The sequence below is a fragment of the Chinchilla lanigera genome, unplaced genomic scaffold (genome assembly GCF_000276665.1).
Source record: "Chinchilla lanigera isolate Chin_1 unplaced genomic scaffold, ChiLan1.0 scaffold00137, whole genome shotgun sequence".
NCBI lineage: Eukaryota > Metazoa > Chordata > Mammalia > Rodentia > Chinchillidae > Chinchilla > Chinchilla lanigera.
In genome coordinates this window covers 2,768,372-2,785,855 of record NW_004955538.1, presented here as the reverse complement: position 1 = coordinate 2,785,855, position 17,484 = coordinate 2,768,372, and the positions used below count along the sequence as shown (strand labels likewise).

Genomic DNA, 17,484 nt, shown 5'->3' with positions numbered 1-17,484 from the left:
GCTTGGACCAGATGCTCACCTGGGCCCAAGCCCCTGATTTCAGCCCAGCTGGGCTCTGATGAGGCAGGTGGTGGCTGTGCCCATTGGCACACCTGTAGCAGCCTCCAGCTGGCACCATGGAGCTGGTCACCTCTTCCCTGCCCCCAGCAGCAGACAGTGGAGGCTTTGGTGGGTGGGGGCAGAGGCTCACCTGAGGGGTGCCGGAGTGACCATGGCAGTGCTCTGGCTGGAGACAGCACCAGCTTCCCTACTGCCCACAGGCCCATCAGCCCCTTGGGAGCCCTGTGTGCACTGCCCCACTGTGAGGGTGGGGTACGGGGCGCCGGGAGGGCAGCTGGTTCAGGTCCCCACCCTGTGCCTCCCCACCCCACCGATCAGCAGCCTGGGGTGACTGACTGTCCCTCTGGTCCCCAGGGTGCCCGCTCTTCCCACAGCCACGGTTGCAGCCTGACAGACGCCCCAAGCTGAACTTTGGGGCCCGGGAGGCACTGTCCTGCAGCAACTTTATTGCCGTTCTGCCCAACAGAGCCCTTTACACTTTGTCACTGAGACAGCCTGTGGAGCAGTCCAGCAGTGGAGTGCACCCTGCTGGGCGGGGGGTCATGTGCCCAGGGTCCTTCCGGCAGGTTGAGGCAGCAGGTGGAGGAGTGGCTCACGCTGCAGCAGGATTTCTGGAGGTCAGACACCAGGCAGCACTTCCTGGGAATGGCGGTCTCCTGAGAACTGCAGGCCCAGTGGTACCTGGAGGGCTCTGCCGCACACCCTCCCGTGCCGTGTTCCGGCCCAGCCAGCCCTGAGAACCCCGAGTGGGACTCACTGGGCCTGCACCCTCCAGGCTCCGCAGGAGGGCCACCACCTCCAGGTTCCCAGCCGCCTCCGCCTGTGGGGCACGTGGGGGGCTGCTCAGGGACTGCAGAGAGGCCCCCAGGATACCATGTCCCTCTCCCCCGCCTCCAACTCATGCACGTGGGGCCCCACCCCCCCCCACAGTTCCAGGCCCAGGGTCTGGGACAGGGAAGGAGGCAGCCCAGGGGCCCCTTGTAGAGAACAGCGGGGCAGCAAGGGAGAGGGAGCTGGTGCATCGGTCAGGGTGGCCTTCCAGGAGGTGGTGCACTCACAACACACAGAGCGCTGCGCCCGTCGTAGCCTGGCTGCTTCAGGTCAGCCCCGGCCTGCCACCATGCCCGCAGGCCCTTTGTGTCCGCCCTGGCTGCTAGCCTGGGGGTGGGGGAGCTGTCAGGACCTGCTGGGCACCGTCCACCTGTGTGCCCCTGCTGCCCACTCCTGGTTCCACACAGCCAGCCCCAAACAGCTGACCCAGCAGCGCCCCGCCCTGGGGCAGGAGTCTGGTTTCACCGGTGGGTGTGGCCGTGATTCAGGTGGAGGACGCACATGCGCACACAGGATGCAGCCCTGGATCTCGCACACCCCACGCCCCACCCCTGCCTGCCCAGCGCCCCACCAGCTCCATTTCACAAAGGCCCAGGTGGGGCCCCCAGGCGGAGGGCAGGAGGGAGGCAGGAGGTGCTGCTGGCCCTGCAGGCTGAACGGGTCCTGGCTAGGAGGGCGGGGCTGGCTGGCCTGGAGAGGAGCCCACCCCCGGCCGGTGGCCGGGAAGGACAGCCCCCTCCAGGCCTGGTGACGCGCTCATCGGAGGCGTCTGTCTGCAGCAGCCCCACGCTGGCGCCCAGTAATTTCTGGGTAAATCATACTGGAGGGCAACACTGGACCCCCACCCACAACTCCCACACAGCGGCCCCCACGCTCCCCTTGGCAGCCCTCGGAAGCGGAGTTCCACACGTTGGTTCCAGCCCTGGCTCCCATGGACCTGGCTATGCCACTGTTTCTCCATCCGTCAATGGTACCATCACGGCCTGCCTGGGGTACAGCCCTGGACCAGACCACGCCACAAATCCCTTCGAGCAAAGTTCAGCTCCCACACTCCTGGGACCCCTGCGACCTCAGCCCACCTCTGCCAGCCTGGCCCCCATCACCAGCAAGCATCCTCCTGGGGCACCCAAGACTAATCCAGGGGAGCAGTCCCTTCCCCACCCCACAAGCAGGGCTGGGGGTGTGGCGCCAGTGAAGGGCCTGGCTGGTGCCAAGGCATTGGGGTCCTCTCCAGTGGGGCAGGCTCCTCACTCCTTCCGCCCACCCCACCTTCCTAGCCAGCCCAATCCCAGTGGCCGCCCACTTTCTGGCCTGGGTACGGGGACAGCGACGAGGGCCGCTTATGGCACCCTGCGCGGGGGGCCTCCAGCCTCTGCCTTACTTGACTCCCCCTTCTGCTTGATCTCCCACGCAGCACACAGTCGCCACGCACGCCCTTGCTGCACAGTCCTCTCAGCCGGAGTGACCCGGAGTGTGGCAGGCAGATACCTCTGCCAGGCGGCCAGGCCCGTGCGTGGAGAGGGTGTGGGCTGTCCTGCTTCGGCCCCATCCCCTGGTGAGCCTGTCCCTCCCAGCAGATCTGGCTTTCTTCCTCCGGCTGTGTGCCCGCGCTGGCCACCCTCACCTGCACAGCTCCGTCCCTGCATCCGCCAAGTCCTGGGGAGCCAGGCAGGCCCCAGCCGTCCGCAGCAGCCCGATGGTGCCCTGATGCCTGTCATGAGAAGGGCTGCACTGGTCACCTTGGCCACAGATGCGGCTGCTACCCTGCCCTTTGCCCGGGCCCAGGCGATGCGTCCTTCTCAAGGTCGCACCACCTCTGTGACCTCGGGGGCACGCCAGCCGGGCAGCTCCTCACACCCCAAGTGGTGCCTCTGCCCATCCCCGGGCCAGCACCTGGAGGACAGTCCTCACCTGAGCCCTGCTGCACCCAGAAACGGTCTCACACTCACCCCGGAGCCAGCTCCAGCCAGGCCCAGGACTGGCTCTGGGAAACTGAGTCAGCTGTGCCCGACTCTGCCCTTGGGATGGGGGACAAGACCCTGCAGATGGACGCCAACAGCGGGTCGGCTGTCAGGACACCAGGCCAGGACCCAAGCTATAGCCCGCAGTGGCTCCTGAGCCAGCCCTCCAGGACACGTCACATGTGTCTGCCGGTGGGCCAGGGTGCAGGCGAGGCTCCACAGGCCAAGGACAGGGTGCGCCAGGGTAGTGGGACAGCGTGACTCTGGCACCTCGTGGCAAGTGTCGGGAGGACCGTAGCTTACACAGCCACCCTACTTTTAGAGAACACAGGCAGCGAGCCTCCCGGATGGCTCAGCTCCTGGACCACTCCAGCACAGCAGGGCCAGGCGGGTAGCCAGGGCAGGGTTGAGTGCACTCACCTCATCTCCTCACCACCCGCCCATACCCAAGGATACCCAGGTGCAGATCTCCAGCCCAGATCACCCTGGCTGGTGCAGGGGTCGCCCCACAGCACCCCTGCTGCCCTGCAAGCCCGGGCTGTTCCTCGAGGTTCACACTTCCCAGGGACACGGCCCCCAGGGCCCTCGGTTGGACACAGCCAGGCAGTGCTGGACTTGGACCCCTGGCCTCAGTGACAGGTCTGGGGAGCGTGGGCAGCGCTGGGTGACCCGGTCGCCAGGCAGGTGAGCGATGGCGTCACTAAGCCCAGGTGGCCTCTGCATCAGAGTGAGTGGAGCCTGCAGGTGGGGATTTGGTTGAGCCGTAGTCCCAGCCTGCAGCACACCCACACACACACGCTCCCAAGGGCGTGGACAACTTGCACGCTGCTCCAGGGCTGGGGTCAGGGATGCCCGCGGGGCCCTCCCGCAGAGGCCCTCTGGTGGGGAAGAACCTCCTTTCCCAGCATCTTCCGGGGCCTGTAGCGTCTGCAGGTGAGCAGGCGGGGCGAGCGAGGCAGGGTCTCTGACTCTGCGAGCTGGGGCCTCCTACCCTGCTGCGCCCGCAGCAGGGGCACACGAGACCTGAGCCTGTGACAGCCGTCCATCTGCCTGCCCCCAGGAACCCCTGTGCTTTGCCAGTGACTCTCCTTTTCTAAAACCTGGGTCTGCCTGGCTCAGCTTGGAGGTCACCTCCTCCACAAGGCCCTCCTGGATCACCTCACAGTCAGGCCACCTGGTCTGTGTTCACATCAAGCAGGTTCTCCCGCCCACACATCCGACACAGCGCCCCACCCAGGTACCTGCCCTGCACGGCCAGCAGCAGCGGGCTGAGGCCGTCCTGGTCACGGGCATTCACATCCACGCCTCTGTGCAGCAGCATGGTGACCACACCCTCGTGCCCCCTCCGCGCAGCCGCGTGCAGTGGGGTCTGCCCACTAGAGTCCTCCAGGCACAGGTCACTGCCCTGGGAGACACGAGGGCGCACAGACTGAGACAGGGCTGGGCAGGGAGGACCTGGGCACACCGAAGTCAGGGGCCTGGCCAGGCAGAGGGCACAGCAAGGCTAGCAAGGACGGGAAGCGTGACACCCGCAGTGGGCTAGCACCCTCTGCCCGCGCCAGGGAAGGGGCCGGTACCGCAGGGCTCACCAGCTCCACAAGCGCCTGCAGAGCCTCGAGGTCACCTTTGTGGGCTGCAGCCAGGGCCAGGCTGGGCATCACAGTGTCCCGCACTGCATCCACTTCCTGGGAGGATGGCAGTCCCTGGGGCCCAAGCAGTGCTCTGGGGCCCTGACACCCCAGGGTAAAGGGCAGGCAGAGTCCACCCACCGAGGAAAGTGCTGGAACTGCACACCCTGGGGCCACACTACTCCCCCAAGGCCTGTGTGACCCCAGACCCTGGAGCAAAGGTCCAGACCCAGGGCCACCAACTGGGTCTGTCCCCAGTGGCTGTGACCCAGCCTGCCATCACCTTCTGAGTCCATTTCCTCTACAAAATCCTTGAGTGAGTGAGTGAGTGAGTGGGGAGGGGTGTGGGTCAGGAGAGAAAAAGGCCACTCCACACTCTCCACCTTCCTGGAAGGGCCAGCGACAGTCACCTAGGGGGTCCCCACTCCACCTGAAAGTGTGGTCCCGCAAGGTCCAGCAGTGTGCCCCTGCAGCCCCACAGCCCAGCCTGATCACAAAGCTGCTGGCAGCTGGCTGTCCTGGAGGCATGAGGGCCCCAGGTCCCACCCTGATGACAGGCCACACGCCCCAGTTCCTCTCATCCGCCCCGCCAGCGTGGTAGGCAGATCACAGTGCTGCCCATCAGCTCTGCCAGGGACAGGAGCCCAGCAGGCCCTGGGCACAGGGCTCAGAGTCCAGCCGGCCAGGGTCCGCCCCTGCCCTCCTGCTCTGGATGCCTGGGTGTGGGGAGGGCGCTCAGAGGGGAGGCCATCTGCAGGGGGTGCTTCAGGGAGGGGACAGCAGGCTCAGAGTCCGGAGACCCTAGGCCCCGACCCCTCACACCCAGTCCTGTGCAGGAGCACCTACACCTCCACCCGCTGGTGCCACCTGCCTTGGGCTCCAAGGGTCCCTATGGGTCATCAGCCCTGCTCCCAGGCCTGACTGCCTGAGGGGCAGCTGGGACTAAACAGCCGTGGCCACGGGCTGGCTTCTCCTGTGGGACGTGTGGCCCCGCTGCCTCTCAAGGTCCTGCCACTGTCCACACCAGCATACCTGGCCGCCACTCAGACCCAAGAGCCAGGTGACACTGCACCCCAGCGCACTGCTCCACAGAGAAGACTGGCGCTTGTCCATCGTGGGCAGTGTCATCTCCCCGCGAAGATCCTTGGCCAGCAGCTAGTGGAGGACACAGAGGCCGCTGGGCTTGGCTGTGCCACCCAGAACTCCACCCACAGGCTTGAGGGTGGCTTCTGAGACCCGCACCCGGCCCTGCGAAATCAGCACCTCTGAGCTGCCACTGACTAGCAGCCCAAGGGCCTGGGAAGGGCGCGGAAGGAGGGGCTTCCAGGAGGGCTGTGGACCCATCTGCCCAGCACTCGAGGCTCCGAGGGGACGGGGGCGGCGAGGGCGGCAGAGCCGGCTGGCGTGTGCACAAGCCCGTGTCCTGGAGCCCGTGTCCGCAGCCCAGCACACACCTCCTTCCTGTGATCCAGGCTCAGCCCCGGCCGGCCCAGCACGTAGGACAGCTTGGCCAGGGCAGCCTCCGAGGTCATGTCAAAGCCAGAGACAACGCTGGCGCCCGCCTCAGCCTGCAGGGAGGGGAGCAGGGTGGCTCTCGCAGCCTCCATGGGCCTTCCTGGAGGTAGGGGTCAGGGCCTCACTGGCCTGTGCCCTCCCACACCTCAGTCCCCCCACCTCACCAAGCCTGACGCATAGCCTGGGGTCACAGGCCCCCGCAGGCAGTGGCTACAGTTGACGATGATCAGGCCCCGCTCAGCTGCGGCCCGCAGCTCCTGCAGCAGGTCAGGCTTGGTGGGCCCGTTGCCTGAGCCGAAGGTCTCCATGACTACGCCCTTGAGCGGGTGCTGCAGGAAGGCCCGGACCTGTGGGATGTGTGTGGGGGAGCTGCTGAGGGCCTCTGCGTTCTGCCCCGGCTGCGGGGACCCAGGGCCTGTCCTGTGCCTGCCGGTGCGGTACAGGAAGGCTTGGCTCTGAGCGGGGTTGTGTGCGGCCCCAGGTCCCCTTCAGGACCCTCATCCCCAGCGAGACAGGACACTGAGCACCGGGAACTCGTGAAGGGGTAGCAGATGAGGAGACAAGGCCATCGGCTGGCCAGGTGCTCTGCCCCTCCTGGCAGCAGGGGAGTGCTCGGGCATCAGGGACAGGAGGTTGTGCTAACGGGCATGCAGGCTTCCTGAGACCCTGTGGCCCGGCACCAGCCTCGCACACGGGACAGCACACTGGCAGCTCAGAAAACAAGGCCTGACCTGAGTTCTGAGGCCTTTCCAACACAGCCTGTGTCCCAGAGGAGGGAGGCCCCAGAGCCCCAGGCGCGGCAGGGAGGGGCGCGGGGCAGCGCCCACTGTGCCACAGGCAGGGCCTGAGCAGAGGGCAGCGGAAGCACAGCAGGTAGATTCCAAGGGGGAGCCGCGGGGGCGTGGGAGCGCACAGCACCCTTGGGCGCAGGGCAGGGCAGGCCTACCAGGGAGGCAGGGATCCCCGGGTAGAGGCGCAGCAGCCCCACGTCGCACTCCATGCTGCTGTGCACCACCAGCGCGTCCTTCCAGCTGGCCGTCCGCACCAGCTCCCGGGCAACTGAGGGCGGAGGGGCTGGGTGTGGGCTCTGTGCCCAGGCCCCGAGCAGCCTCTCCCCGACTCCCTCCACAGCAAGCCCTCCCTGCCTCGCTCACTGGGCCCGTGCCAGGCTCTGGGGCGGGCAGAGGGCCCAAGGGAGGAGGGGTACAATGGCCATGCAGTGCTGATGCGGGCAATTGGCCAGGAGGGGCATGAGGAGGACCTGCCAGCCAGGAGGCCTGGTTGAGCCTGGCAGGCTGCACAGGAGTGTTGCGGGGGGCACAGCTGCCCAGGCAGATGCCACAGCAGGGGCAAGGGCTGATGTGCATGGCAGGAGACAAGCGGTCTGCTGTGCCAGGCTCTGGGTCCTCCGTCAGCCAGCTGTTGCTCACCAGGCACCACTGTGCCCACTGCCCACAGCGACGCCTGAAGGAGACCCCCAGACACTCTCACATTTAGGAAAGGAAGCCTCCATCCAGGTGACCTGGAGGCACTAGAGGCCTCGCCCCTCCCTTCCCTGCGCCCCAGACAGGACACTCCAGGGCTGCGCAGAGAGTGGTGAGGGAGGGCCCTCCGGGTCAGCGCCCCTTAACATCGGCTGTGCAGAGGACCTCGAGTTCAGCCTGCCCGCGGTCAAGGCCACTGCTCTTCCGGCACGGGGCCAGCGGCCATGGAGGGGTGCTGAGGTGGGAAGCCTGTCCCAAGCCCCGCACCGCGGTGCCCAACGGGGCAGACGCTGGCGACCCCCCTGCACTACATGGCACCAAGGGGGCCAGCACAGGGAAGCTGAGGCCCGGGGAGGGGCAGGTCTTCCCTGAGGTTTGCTGGAGTCAGGCTCAGGGCTTGGAAGAGACCTGCGCCCCCGCCCACACGCCCCAGGACGATGTAACCCCACTGCCGCCTGCCTTTTCTAGAGCGCAATTCAAATTGGACTGAGAGCAAGAGGGCAAATTGGACACAGCATGTGGGCGCGGCCTCCCTCAGCCCGCACCGCGCAGCTGGCACTGGCTTTAATGTAGGGCACTTCAGGACTTGCACCGCAGTGAGGCGGGGGGTCCTGCCACCCCCAAAGGGCTATAGCTGCCAACAGGGGTGGGAAGGAGACCAAGGCCTGCCTGGTGGCCACCACTGGGGAAGAGACTCCGTAAAACCCCCAAGTCTGGAGGCCAGGAATGGGGTGTGGTGGGGTGGAGGCCAGGCCCAGGCAGCTCCATCCCCTAAAGCCCCTGGCCTGTCCCCCACAGCGTTGGACCCTGTAGGAGCAGGATGTGTGGCCAGCTTGGCTCTGGCATGTCTGGAAGCGAAGTGGCCACCCCCACACCGAGGAGGGCGCTGGGCTCTGTGTGAGGCCCCCTTCCCCACCCCAGGCACCTCAGGCTGGGCAGGGCCTGGGGATGAGGACAGGACCACATCTCCATCCCTGTCACTGGGAGTCCCCCGCTGCCCAGAAGTGTGCAGAGGTGGCTGGATGCCCACGGTCCCACCGTGCTGTCCCTCAGGCTTTCAGGAGGGTGGGCCTGGCCCAGCCCCGCCCTCCACAGGGCCCCAGCTGCCGCGCCCTGAGCCGCGGCATCAGAACCTGCCAGGCAGGCTGACGTCAGAGTGGTGGGCAGGGTGCAGGCTCCCACACACCTGTACCACACTGCACCACAGGGAGCCCGGGCTGGGGCTCAGGTGCTGGGGTCAGCCTCCCTGGGCGGCCGGGTGAGGGCAAGCTGCCCTGTCAGGTGGGGCCACAGGTGCTGGGCTCTGCACATGGCAGAGGCCCTGGGTTCCAGAGTGTTGGCCTCTCCACCCACCCAGGTAAGGTGCAGTGCCCTTACCTCCCTGGGCAGCAGGACCAGCAAGCCTGTCTGCCAGCCATATGGACCCAGAAGGGCACCCTCCAGGAGGCCTTCCAGACTGCTTGGGCCCATCAGGCATACAGTCAGGCATACAGACAGCCATGTGTTGAGCTCGGAGGAGGGCAGGGAAGGGGGTGCAGGTGACAGCCCCAGGACAGGAACCCAGACTCAGGGCCTCCTGACAGTACACAGGCCCCAGGGCCCTCCCAGCGCCCAAGCCGCTGCCCAGCCACATAATCACCCTGCCGTGCCTGCTGGAGCCCAGCCTGGATAGGGCATCAAGGCCCCAGGTGTCCCCAAGTGAAAGCCAGCACAGCTGGGGCTCTGGAGCAGGCCCCCAGACAGGAGGGTGGGGCGAGCCCCTGCAGTCAGGAAGCAGTGAGGCACAGTAGGTGTGGGGCTGTGGGACACCCCAGGGGGTAAGAGGGCCGAGTCTCCCGGGGCAACTCTGCACCCGGGCAAGGAGAGGCAGGCCAGCCCCCCAGGGAAGCCTCAGCACACGGGCAGCCACACGAAGACGGAGAAGAATGTGTCACAGAGCCACAGTGGTCGCTGAGGAACGCCTGGGCTTGGGACCTCGTGATCGGTAGGACAGTGAGAGGTAGAAGCCCCAGCCCTTTCCCCAGGCCCCGCCCCTGAGCACTCCCACCTCACACCCCGGCCGCTCTCTCAGAGCAGCCCCAGCAGAGCCCTGCCTGGCGCCCCCCCATGCCAGGAGCCCCCATCCTCAGGCCCCACTCGCGGGAGGCTACCTGTGACCTCCGCGCCCGTGGTGGCCAGTGGGGGCAGGTTGGGGGAGCAGAAGGCCCCAAACCTCTGGGTGTCCACCTTGGTTACCCGGTTGCCCCGAAACAGCTGATTCTGGATGAACAGGCAGACCTGCGGGAGGAGGGGGACTTGTGCACACGTCTGCGACACGCATGTAAGCGCACACGACGTGACATCAGGAAGCAACACCACCAGGCTAACGGCAGTGTCTCTGGGCTGCGAGCTGGGCAACCGTCTCGTCTGCTTTATCAAAGTTTTGTTTTTTAGTTACTGGGCATGGAACCCTGGGCCTTCATACTGAGCTGCATCCCTAACCCTTGTATATTTTGGACAGTCTTGCTAAACTGCCCAGGCTGGACTCAAACTTCTGATCCTCCTGCCTCAGCCTCCCTCGGTGCTGGGATTACGGGCCTGCGCCACCACGCCTGGCTCTGAGGTTTTTGCCAGTGACTGTGTATTAGCTGTAAGGCGAGTCACAAACCCGATGGGCCCCTTGTCTGCAGTCCTCTGTGCCACACCCACTCGTCCTCTGGCTCCTGGGGTATACACCCAACTGCAGCACCCCTGTCCTCCCCCCGCTGATGCACCCCACACCCAGGCACCAGGTACCTCAGGGATGATATACTGGCCGGCCATGAGCAGCGCCCCCAGCAGGTTCTCCCGGCTGTCATTCCACAGCGCGTGGATGGGGACCTGGGGAGAAGCTGGGAGGTAGGCTGAGGCAGGGCGGCACAGGCAGGTCGGGCGGGTTCCTCTCCAGTGAACCGCTCGGGTCGGGGGCAGCCCGGGTCTGTGGGGAGGGGGAGCCGCCCCCGTCTAAGGCCACCAACAGCAGTCCCCGCACCCAGCACCTCAACCCAGGCACCTTGCCCATGCAGGCCGAGTGCCCATCCAGCTCCCCGACACCCAGGGGCCACCAGGACTGGCTCCCGCCAAGCCCCATGCAGGCAGAGGGACCCCAACTTGGCCTCTAGCGGGCCCTGGTGGTGGTCTGGACCTCCCACTGTGTCGGGTCAGGGGAGGAGGGCGTCGTGGGCCAGGCTCCCTGGGCTGGCATCGGTGCAAAGCAACCGCGGGAGGAAGAAAGAAGACAGAAGGCGGGGAGCCGGCGTCTCCCCAACACCAGCTGTGGACCCCAGCACGAGGCCGCAAGGAGGAGGAGGAGAGGAGCCTGGTGCCACAGGTGGTGGGCAGCTGGGCACCACAGGGCTGAGATGGCCATGGGGTCACGGGCCTCCGGGGACTGGCAGGGCTGCCCCACGCGGGGCAGAGGGCATCCACCCACCGTGGTGGGCAGCACACAGCAGGAGCCGCCCTGGGGAACTGCTCAGACGCAGCGCAGAGCGGAAGCCCAGGTCGGGCTCAGCCTGAGGGGCCCCTGCCCGCACGGAGCCGCCCCTCAGTTACCTGGGCGCCGGTGAGGATGACAGGCTTGTGCAGGTTTTCCAGCACGAAGGACAGCACAGAGGCTGCGAAGGCCATGGTGTCGGTGCCGTGGATGACCACAAAGCCGTGGTACTGCTCATAGTGCCTCTGCAGGAGGGGTGTGGTCAGGGCAGGCCGGGGACTGGGGAGCTGGTGGGGGCTGGCGGCCACAGAGCCCAGTGCAGACGGAGGGGCTCGGAGGCTCCCCTGCAGGCCCTGCCTGGAGCCCAGGGCCCCAATACTTCTGCAGCCCTACACCCCGGTGGCTGTCTCAGGGCATGAGAATGTGGGTCTTGCGGGCTCCTGACACTCCTTGAGGGCAGAAGCCGCCCCCAGACTGGCAGCCAGGACCTCCTAGGTGGGGCTGGTGAGGAGGGGCACCCAGGGCAGCAGGAGTGGTGGAGGTGGGAGCCTCACCACCCCCTGGGAGGGCAGCGTGGACTCAGGCAACCAGCACGAGGCAGGTGGCCTGGGAGGCTGGTGGAAGTAGGCCTGGGCAGGAACTGCAGCTGCTGACCAGGCCCTGGCCACCACCTTCTAGCAAGCAGCCGACCTGGGCTGTGGCGGCCAGGGACTCAGCTCTGAGAGGACATGGTGCGCCCTCTGGTGGCCACAAGGGCCACAGTGGCAGGCTGAGAGGCCGGGGGAGATGCCCTGGCCCTGCAGCAGGGACACAAGGCACTGCCCAGACCTCAGTAGAGCAGCCTGGCCCCGAGTGAGCCGGTCCTGGACTAGCACAACCCAGGCTAGACAGGTACACTGGCCACCTCATTCCTGAAATGGAGACAGACCCAGGGTCACAGGTTGTCCCTGGTGGGCCACAACTGGGGTTGGAGACCAGGGTAACCAAGGCCGGCCAGGGAAGGAGGAGTCTGAGTGACCCCACTGGCTCTTTTTTTTGCTTCTAGGACTTGAACCCAGGAGCACTGTACCACTGGGCTACATCCAGCCCTCTATGCTTTGAGACAGGGTTGCCCAGGATGATCTTGAACTTGTGATCCTCCTGCCTCAGCCTTTTGAGTAGCTGGGATGACAGGTATGTGCCACTGCACCCACAGAGCAAGGGGCTTCTAAGGGAAGCAGGTGAGAATAGGGCTGGGGGCAGGGCTCCCGTCCAGGGAGCCATGGCCAGGCTTGTGTGGGCACTGGGCCTGGGCGGGCAGAGAGCCGAGGGGTAGCCCAGCCAAGGCACGAGCACTGCACACTGCTAGGCCCTGAGCAACCCCTTGGCCTCAGGCCCACCTAGTCCACGCACCGCTGGGGGCAGCGGGGAGGGCCCAGCGCACGGAGTCGGTCAGTCCCCCTCGGCCTGGGCCACGCCCACAGTATGAACAGACCGAGCCAGCTGCCGGGCTGCTCCTTGGCAGGAATGTGGTGTGGCCTCAGCCCCACCTACACCCGCATGGGGAGAGCACCGGGTGTGGCCCTGCCCGGGGACCACCACACCTCAGCTCCCAGCGACCCCACTGCACACCCCGCTCCACACAAAGGCTCAGCCCCCGCCCATGCCCGCGCCCTACCTCTATGGTCTGGGCTATCTGGACCCACTCAGTGATGGTCATGTCGCTGGAGTCCAAGAGCGGCTGGCGCTGCAACACTGTGTAGATGACCCTGGGGCCAGGGCTGGCAGGACTGCGGGAGGCAAACGCAGGCTCCCGCTCTGGCCCTCCAGAGCCAGAGTTCCCTGGCCACTGTTGGGGGTTCTGCACCCTGAAGGCTCCAGCGCCCTGACTACTGGGCCTCCCTTCCACCTGGAGGCCCCAGGACCAGAGCCCGTGCCCCCAGGAGGGGGTGACGACACGGGCCGGGCCAGGCTGTCCCCAAGCAGTATCCCCTCTGCTCCTGCATGTGGGCATCTGGGACCAGCCCAGGAGGAGGCTCTCTTGCTCAGGGAGGACAACTTGCAGCCCAGCCCCCCACTGTGAAGGCAGTAGGCCGGCCCCGAGTCTCGGGAGCGGCCTGGCCTCAGGGTGTGCTCCCGCCCGGACAGGGGCGTCCTCGCCACACGTGTTGAAGCTGTCACCCTGCCCATGTTCGGGTGGAAGGCAGCCTGAGCTCATGGCCTCAGCCCTGAGAAAGCTGCACCCGCCCCCCACACCCAAGCGCCCCTCAGCACCTGCCCACCCTTCCCCTCAGGACACCACAGCGCCCGAGGAGCCCCACTCACGGCAGCACCAGGGTGTTGTCAGGGAGGCCCTGTGCCCGGGCATGCTCCTCATCGTGGAACATGGGCAGGGTCCGCAGCACAGAAGCCAGGCCTGGGCCGGGGACAAGCACTGTGGGCAGAGAGGGCCACGTGCGGTCAGGACAGGGGCCCCGTCTCCCCACCAGGTGCCGCCAGGCTGGATGACCCTCCAGAGGTCAGCAGTCGTCCCGAGTCCGGAAGCCACAGCTTCCGCCCTTGGAGCCGATGTGGATTCTTCATCTGGAATCCAGACGCCCCTCGAGTGCTGTCTGCCCTCTGGTGGTCCCACTCCACCTGCGCCCCATCTGCAGAGGGTCCACACTCCTGGCCAAGCGAGGCCCCACCAACCTGCCTCACAGAGCAGCCACACGCACCCACCCCGAAGGCGCTGCCCCCAATTCTCACCAGCAGGAGCTTCTAGGCTTCGCTCCAGACACCACCTCCAGGAAGCCCACCCTCTGCCAGGCTGTAGCACCCTTCCCACATACGCTCTCGTGGGCCCTTGGATCCCGGCTGGCAGGGATATGTGTGACTTCTTCAAGTTCTGCCCGCATCCCCACTCCCACCCCTTCCACAGGAGGACAGGCGCAGAGCAAATGCTGCCCCCGCACACACAGGTCCTCCGGCCTGCAGCCAGTGAATCTCAGAAGTGTGCATCTCGGGAGGTGCCAGCCACAGCCCGGCGGGCATCTTGGAAGCCAGTGGCCTCCCAAGAGGAAGCACATCCCACTCTCAGGTGCTGGCCCTGCTGGTCCCCCCAGCCTTGGTTTCCTGGGCCACTATGAGCATCAGACTTTCTCCTGGCTGGGCCGGGCTGTCTTGCCCGCGTGGACTGCTGGCCACACCCTGCACTTCCTGGGGTCAGTAGCCCAGGGTGAAGCCCACCTCTCCCTGTAGCTCCCGCTGCAGGCCCCTCCCCACCACCAGCACCAGCGCCACTGCCGGCAGCCAGTTCCCAGGCCAGGTCACGAATGGGCCACAGACTCCGTGCACTCACGTTGCGCCCCTTTCTCTCTCCCTGATGCAGGGGGTCGGGAGCCTGGCAGGCTTTGGAGCTGGCAGGAGGGCGGTGTTTCTCTCCCACCCTGCCAACCTCCCATCTCCGTCTGCCAAGGCACAGCCCAAGCCCCTCCCCAGCCACCCTGACTGTCCCAGGCCCATCGGATGGTGTTTGTGGCCCTGTTTCCCCGCCAGAGAGAGAACCTGAAGGCCCCTGGCCCCACTCTCCCAGGCTTGTGCCAAGACCCTGCAGCCTCTGCTGGAGGAGTGGATGGCGCAGGTCGGCTGGTGACTGGCTGCTTACAAACTGTCCTGTGGGCGGGGCTCAAGGGACACATGGGGAAACCGGAGCCTGTATGTGTGCGGCAGACCCGCGGGCTCTGCAGATGCCCAAGACATGGCCTGCCTCCGTGCTCAGGAGCCACTGCCCGCCACACTGGGCCAGACGACCCTCCCTGCGCGTGGCAGGCTGAACGTGCGCCCACATCCCGACCCCAGGACCTGTGGATGCTACGTTTTGTGGCAAAGCCGCTGCAGGTGTGCTAAGGGAAAATAGAGAGCCTGTCCTGGACTTCCTGGGTGGGCCCTAAAGCCATCACAGGTGTCCCCATAAGGGGGGTCCAGAGGGAGCCTGGACACACACAGGCAAAGTCCAGACGCCTCAAGAACTTTGCCCACTGAGGCAGGAGACAGCCAGAGAACTTTGACCCCTGATGTTTACTAAGATCTTCCCGCCTAGTGACCCTTGCCTTCCTTTAAGCCCTATAAAAAAGCGGCTTCTCTTTGTTGTCTCCAGATGGGCTTCCGCCCTGTCTCCCGCACCCAGGCACAGCAAATTCCACGCCATGTTGCCTTGCACAAGCTTGGTGGCCTCCGCCTCACAGCGTTCCTTACGTCTGGGGCCGAAACCGGGGAGGGAGACCAGCTCTCTCTGGGGGCTTCCAGCCCTCTGGAATCTCCACCCCAGCTGAGACCAAGCGGTACCATCCTCAGACCTTGGTCCCTGCAGCTCCGGCCGCCTCTGCCGGGCCAGATCTCGCCAGGGTAAGACCCTCACTCTCTCCCCGTTTCTTCCTCCCTCTGCCCCATAAAGTCAGGGAGAGGCTCGTTCTGTGTTCTTGTGCTTTATAAACTCCAGCACTGTCCTGGAAAAGCACCGCTGGGAGGGCTGCTTTTGTTCGGCATCGGGACAACCGCAAAGACCTTTGCCGCGCGCAGTCACTCGCGTCTACGGCTTCGGGTCCGACGGGAGACGTCCACTGAAGAGCCGGCCGCTCTCCCACGCCTGTCTCTGTTCTCCAGTGGGGGGCCCTCCAGCTTCCACCCCCACTCCACCCCCAGCCTGCCTCCTGTACAACCTCAAATCTCTCCGCCTCTCCGGGTCTGAAGCCCAAATGGCTGGTCTTTTTCTGTAACGCGGCACAGCCAAGCCTGCTGTTAGACTGCAGCTCTCAGTGACCAGAACACCATACTTTCAATTTTCCCATTTTACAAAATAACAATTAAGAGGAGATAAGAGTTTGCTTTTATTTCCTGATCGCTGAATTATATCAGGTAACCACAACTGCCATTCTTGCTTCCCAGTGTTTGCGCCTTCTGTAAATCACTTCACGAGGCTTCTTTAACGGGATGTTTTACTCTTGTGGACAAGGTCTTGTACGCCTGTTTTGTGTGTGTTACATTTCGACTCCCTTGAACTTCTGACTTGTGACTGCCATGGGTTTTAATCTTAGCTTGGCACCAAGCAGAGACAATGTTAGAGCGCCACCAAGTGGACCTTGGTAAAATGGGCCTTTTTGTGAAACCTCACCTGTATTCAGCTCAGGCTTTTAGGGGCCCGTTACAGAATGCTAAAAGCAAACAGTGGTTGCCCTGCCAGCTAGTAATCGCCTTTAGGGCAGCTGCCACTCTCAAAGCAGAGCACAGGGTTCTCCAGTGCCCCTGGCGAATCCTCATGGACACCAGTGGCCAGTAGAATGCTGACCAAGCGGGCAGCTGGACTCCTCTCCAGGAGACAGCTCTGACTTCATAGTAGTCAAAGCTGAAAGGACAGCAGAGGGCCATGGCCGGGGCCGCTCTGCAGTGGGTATCCAGAGGTCCCTGGGTGGGATCGAGCCGGCAGCCTGGAAGGGTAGTCAGCAGAGGATCTCCTCTTCTCTGTGGCTCCACCTCACTCTGCAAGGAGGGTGAAAGGCAGCTCTGTGCCCGTCAGGGTCCTCTGTGTCAGATGACGCGAACCGACACTGCCAGAGCTCTTCCTTAGCCTCCGTCGAGGGTCGAGCTACAAGTCTGGACTTTCCTTCCTCTGCTGATACATTAGAAGCCCCGATCTTTCCCCGCCTTTCCCTTGCATTGCACCCCCTGCTCCCTTCCCGTGCTGATTCCTCGCTGACTTCTCCCTCATGCAACTCCCTCCGCCACTGCCGATCGCCTTGAGACAGGAGCCGCAGGCGTCGGCTGCCCTGCGCTGGTCCGGCCAGGGTCGCAGGCTGCAGGACTCCAGTGCCAAACACCTGTGCCCAGCCGGCCCCGCCCGAGCCTGCTCGCCACTCACAGCCCTGGAGACTCCACAGAGCAGGCCCAGGCGCCGCCATAGAGGTCCGCCTGCAGTCCACACTTCTGAGCCCAGCCAGGTAAGAAAATCTCCAGCCTGTGGCAAGCCCCTTGCCCCACCCCGGGCCGCAGGACCCCAGGGCAGCAGGCCGTGCCCCTGGCCACACCTGCACTCACCACCATCCTCTCCCTGTGGCTGCCGGGCTCCACAAGCAAACTGATCACACCCAGCCTGAGCCCACCCCGGGCCACCTTCCAAAGGCTGCCTGCCGTTCCCTAACCTTTGCTCATGTGCTCTCCCAACTCCCACTGGCCACTCTGCGTGTGCCCAGTCCAGACTGCTGCTCCCTTCTCCTCTGTTCCTCCCTCTGCCAGAGCTTCCCAGGTCAGCCAGCTCCTCCTCTTCAGACTCTTATAACCCTAGTTTTCTCTGATTTGCCAAAGTTAACTTTAAACCCCTTGATTAAAAACCCTTTCTGTCGGGCATGGTGACACACGCCTGTGATCCAAGCACTCAGGAGGCTGAGGAGGGAAGATCACAAGTTTGAGGCCAGCCTGGACTACAAAGTAAGCTCAAGGCCAGCCTGAACTGCACAGCAAGACCTTGTCTCGGGCCAGGGATATAGCTCAGCAGCGTGTAAGATCATGAGTTCGATTCCCAGTACCAAAAAAAAAAA

General features: G+C 65.0%; 2 protein-coding genes across 9 annotated transcripts in view; one reads left to right on the top strand and one right to left on the bottom strand.

Moving 5' to 3' along the window:
* Positions 1-465: 465 nt before the first annotated feature.
* The window catches only part of Aspg (asparaginase), a 20,176-nt gene continuing 3,157 nt past the window's right edge, over positions 466-17,484 (bottom strand). For 3 of the 6 annotated variants that reach the window (XM_005410826.2, XM_005410824.2, XM_005410827.1), the window contains exons 2-16: positions 13,238-13,346; positions 12,591-12,702; positions 11,053-11,178; positions 10,255-10,338; positions 9,630-9,756; positions 6,942-7,054; positions 6,160-6,342; positions 5,935-6,048; positions 5,513-5,635; positions 4,442-4,537; positions 4,094-4,257; positions 2,516-2,602; positions 1,119-1,218; positions 818-880; positions 466-723 (exon numbers count right to left, since the gene is read on the bottom strand). In XM_005410826.2, coding sequence (XP_005410883.1) covers positions 679-723; positions 818-880; positions 1,119-1,218; positions 2,516-2,602; positions 4,094-4,257; positions 4,442-4,537; positions 5,513-5,635; positions 5,935-6,048; positions 6,160-6,342; positions 6,942-7,054; positions 9,630-9,756; positions 10,255-10,338; positions 11,053-11,178; positions 12,591-12,702; positions 13,238-13,299 — 1,599 coding nt within the window. In that variant the 5' untranslated portion in view covers positions 13,300-13,346 and the 3' untranslated portion in view covers positions 466-678. Of the gene's footprint in view, positions 724-817; positions 881-1,118; positions 1,219-2,515; positions 2,603-2,802; positions 3,591-4,093; positions 4,258-4,441; positions 4,538-5,512; positions 5,636-5,934; positions 6,049-6,159; positions 6,343-6,941; positions 7,055-9,629; positions 9,757-10,254; positions 10,339-11,052; positions 11,179-12,590; positions 12,703-13,237; positions 13,347-17,484 lie in introns of those variants that run through there. The other 3 variants (XM_005410825.2, XR_001232094.1, XR_264804.2) reach the window with 3 other exon arrangements.
* Positions 14,047-17,484, top strand: part of LOC102021486 — a 5,476-nt gene continuing 2,038 nt past the window's right edge. For 2 of the 3 annotated variants that reach the window (XM_005410822.2, XM_005410823.2), the window contains exons 1-4: positions 14,047-14,534; positions 14,673-14,791; positions 15,051-15,298; positions 16,696-16,887. In XM_005410822.2, coding sequence (XP_005410879.2) covers positions 14,420-14,534; positions 14,673-14,791; positions 15,051-15,298; positions 16,696-16,887 — 674 coding nt within the window. In that variant the 5' untranslated portion in view covers positions 14,047-14,419. Of the gene's footprint in view, positions 14,535-14,672; positions 14,792-15,050; positions 15,299-15,392; positions 15,771-16,695; positions 16,888-17,484 lie in introns of those variants that run through there. The other variant, XM_013507898.1, reaches the window with a different exon arrangement.